Source organism: Aplysia californica, unplaced genomic scaffold (assembly GCF_000002075.1).
Source record: "Aplysia californica isolate F4 #8 unplaced genomic scaffold, AplCal3.0 scaffold00017, whole genome shotgun sequence".
In the NCBI taxonomy this organism is placed as follows: domain Eukaryota; kingdom Metazoa; phylum Mollusca; class Gastropoda; order Aplysiida; family Aplysiidae; genus Aplysia; species Aplysia californica.
The window spans coordinates 1,986,697-1,990,074 of NW_004797287.1; the positions used below are offsets into that span (position 1 = coordinate 1,986,697).

A 3,378-nucleotide genomic window follows, 5' to 3' on the forward strand; every position below is an offset into this window, starting at 1 on the left:
TTCATTCCATTCGGTGGGTGTTATAAGATTACCTGGTCCTGTATTCGGGAGTTGTTTATTAACAGTCAGCATTTATTGTCAAGTATTCACTTGAGAGTGTAGCCTATCTTTTCGTATGCCGAAAAGCGTGTGTGTGTGCGTGTGTGTGTGTGTGTGCGTGTGTGTGTGTGCGCGTGTGTCTGTGTGTGTGTGCGTGTGTGTGTGCCTGTGTATGTGTGAATATGTGTACATGTGTGCGTGTGTGTGTGTGTGTGTGTGTGTGTGTGTGTGTGTGTGTGTGTGTGTGTGCGTGTTGGAGGGGGTGTCGTTGTAGTTTTTTGTTTTTTGACGAAGTGATTTTGAACGATTGATATCAAAACTGACGACATCGAAAATTTAGAAAAGCTGTTGTATGAAAAACAACAGCATCCTCATAAACAGAAAAAGAGATCTTTTCTTCAAGTATTGCACCCACAGAAAGGAGAAGCCATTTCAAAGAATGTTTTCTAAATATGTAAAACTTGCTATTGAATATTAAAACATAGTAGAAACTATTTATAATACATATTAATACAAATATAAAGAAAAAGGGTGTAGCAGGAGCAAAATATTGGCAAAAAAGCATGCGACTCATCTAGAAAGGGCAACTCAAAATTTAAAAAATAAAGAAATCTTTAAATAGACAGCATGACTGTCATGATAAAAGACTAGACTAATCAAAGTGCGAAAGAGAGGACAGTCAGATCAGGTGAGAGATTCTCCGACTAGCGGAGAGTAGATCAGATCACTATTGTAGAGGTGTCAATATCTGAGGTATCTACCAGACCCTTTGCGCCATCGCTATCCAAGAAATCTGGAGACTTCTAATTTATTCTCTAAAGAGATTGTTTTTTCAACAGCCACGAACCCTGCTAACCCCCGCCCCCACCCCTTCCCCACACCGGGAAATAGAATAAAAAAGAAACCGAAACAGCTATGAAAAGTGACACCTTTATAATTGGGATATTATTTTTCAAAGAAAACGACGGAAAAAGTCAGGTTGATAGGACACAAGAAAGCTGACAGAAAACCAGTAGATGGGAATATGCAGGAAACGAAAACAGTGGCAGAAGGAAAGGTAGATTAAAAACATATTTCCAAAAGTACTTCTAAAAAATAAATGATCTTTTAAGTAACAGAGAGAAAGTCAGATAAAAAGATAGGGACATGAGGGGAGATAGTGGCAGTAGGACATAGATAGATAGGTAGAAGAAGTGTTGCTGACAGTAGGAGATGGCGTCAGCGATTGTAGACAGAGGAAAAGTTACTGACAGCTGAGAAGATCCTAGATATTGTAGATAGAAGAAAAGTTGCTGACAGAGGAGAAGATCTCAGAGATTGTGTGTGGAAGAAAAGTTGCTGACAGTAGAGATTGTGGGTGGAAGAAGAGTTGCTGACAGTAGAGATTGATGGAGACAGAGGAGAAGAATTCAGAGAAAGTGTGAGGAAGAAGAGTTGTAGCCTACATGAGAGTGTGTAGAAGAAAAAGTGCCTACAGAGGAGCTGATCTTACAGACAGTGGGTAGAAAAGTTGCTGACAGAGGGGCTGATCTTAGAGACTGTGGGTAGAAAAGTTGCTGACAGAGGAGCTGATCTTAGAGACTGTGGGTAGAAAAGTTGCTGACAGAGGAGCTGATCTTAGAGACTGTGGGTAGAAAAGTTGCTGACAGAGGAGATGATCCAGAGACTGTGGGTAAGAGAAGACATGTTGCTTACATGAGAGTGAAGATCTCATAGATTGTGTGTGGAAGAAAAGTTGTCGGCAGTAGGAGAGGGTATCAGATGTTGTGGGTAGGAGAGTTACTGACAGAAAGGCATGATCTCAGAGATTGTGGATAAAAGAGTTGCTGACAGTAGAGATTGTGGAAGAGTTACAAGCAATAAGAGAAGATCTCATAGATTAAGAGTAAGAGAAGAGTTGTGGCCTACATGAGAGAGAATATCTCAGAGATTGTGTGTGGAAGAAGAGTTAGAGGAAAGGAAAGGATATCATAGATTAAGTGTAATAGAAGAGTTCTGGCCTACATGAGAGTTAAGAGTAGAAGAAGAGTTGCTGACAGAGGAGAATATCTCCGAGACTGTGGGTAAGAGAAGAGTTACTGGCAATAAGAGAAGACCTCAGACATTAGTGTATAACAGACAAGTGTTGGCCTACGTGAGAGAGAATATCTTAGAGATAGTGTGCGGAAGAAGAGTTACAGGAAAGGAAAGGATATCATAGATTAAGTGTAATAGAAGAGTTCTGGCCTTCATGAGAGATAAGAGTAAAAGAAGAGTTGTGGCCTACATGAGATGATCTCTTAGAGATTGTGTGTAGAAGAAAGGTTGTGGCTGAGGAAATGATCTCAGGGAAAAGTTACATGCAGTAGGAAAGCATATCAGAGATTGTATGTGGTAGAAGAGAGTTGGCCTACATGACATGATCTCTTTGAGATAGTTTGTAAAAGAGTTGCTGACAGAGGAGAGGGTCTTAGAGATTGTGTGTAGTAGAAGAGATGCTGGTCGAAGAGATAATTTTACAGATTGTAGGTAGGAGAAGAGTTACTGACAGTAGAGATTGTGGGAGACAGAGAAGAAAAACTTATAGATTAAGTTAAAGAGAAGAGTTGTGGCCTACATGGGAGTCCGGGCACATGGGCACGTTACAGAACCGCTTCTCTCGTCTGGCCGGGCACGCCAGGCCGCCATGTTTGGGGCGTTGCATGACGTCACGGCGTCGGATCTGCACGGCGTTGTCACCGCAAGTCTTGGAGCAGGGAGACCAGTCGCTCCACTCCGCCACCTCGCAGTTGATGGCTGGACGGTCAAGGGGGGGGGGAAGTGGTGTAGGATTTTCGGGGGATGGGAGGGGGGAGGGCGGGAGATGGGAGGGAGTGGGCGACCGGGGGAGGATGGCGGAGGATTTTCGGGGGATGGAAGGTGGGGTGTAGATTATTTGAGAGTATTAATGAATCAGGATACACACTTGAATGTCATGATAACGGTGGTGTGTAGGTGAAACATACACAAACACATATTGTTATACATAAACACACACACACACACATACACAAACATATACCCACAAACGTACACTCGACGTTAAACAAACGTTAAACAATTGACCTGAGAAAAACGAATTTGAAATATGCCAAATTTTATGTATAAACAGACAAATTGACAGACTGACACAGTCTGACCGCCAATCAGAGAGGAATATAATTTACAAAATAATGACGTTGTATAATATTTAGAGACGGGAGAGAAAGAGATAGAGACAGAGTGAAAGAGAGAGAGGGAGAGAGAGAGAGAGGGAGAGAGAGATAGTGAGAGAGATAGTGAGAGAGAGAGAGAGAGAGAGAGAGAGGGGGGGGGGGGGGA

The 3,378-nt window shown here is 42.4% G+C and overlaps 1 protein-coding gene across 1 annotated transcript in view; it reads right to left on the reverse strand.

Annotated features, from left to right (window-relative positions):
• Nucleotides 1–3,378, reverse strand: part of LOC101861097 (spondin-1) — a gene marked incomplete in the record, with an annotated part of 288,932 nt that overhangs the window by 6,048 nt on the left and 279,506 nt on the right. Inside the window, 1 exon segment of the mRNA XM_035971468.1 lies at nt 2,636–2,814. Within this exon segment, the coding sequence (XP_035827361.1) occupies nt 2,636–2,814 (179 nt within the window).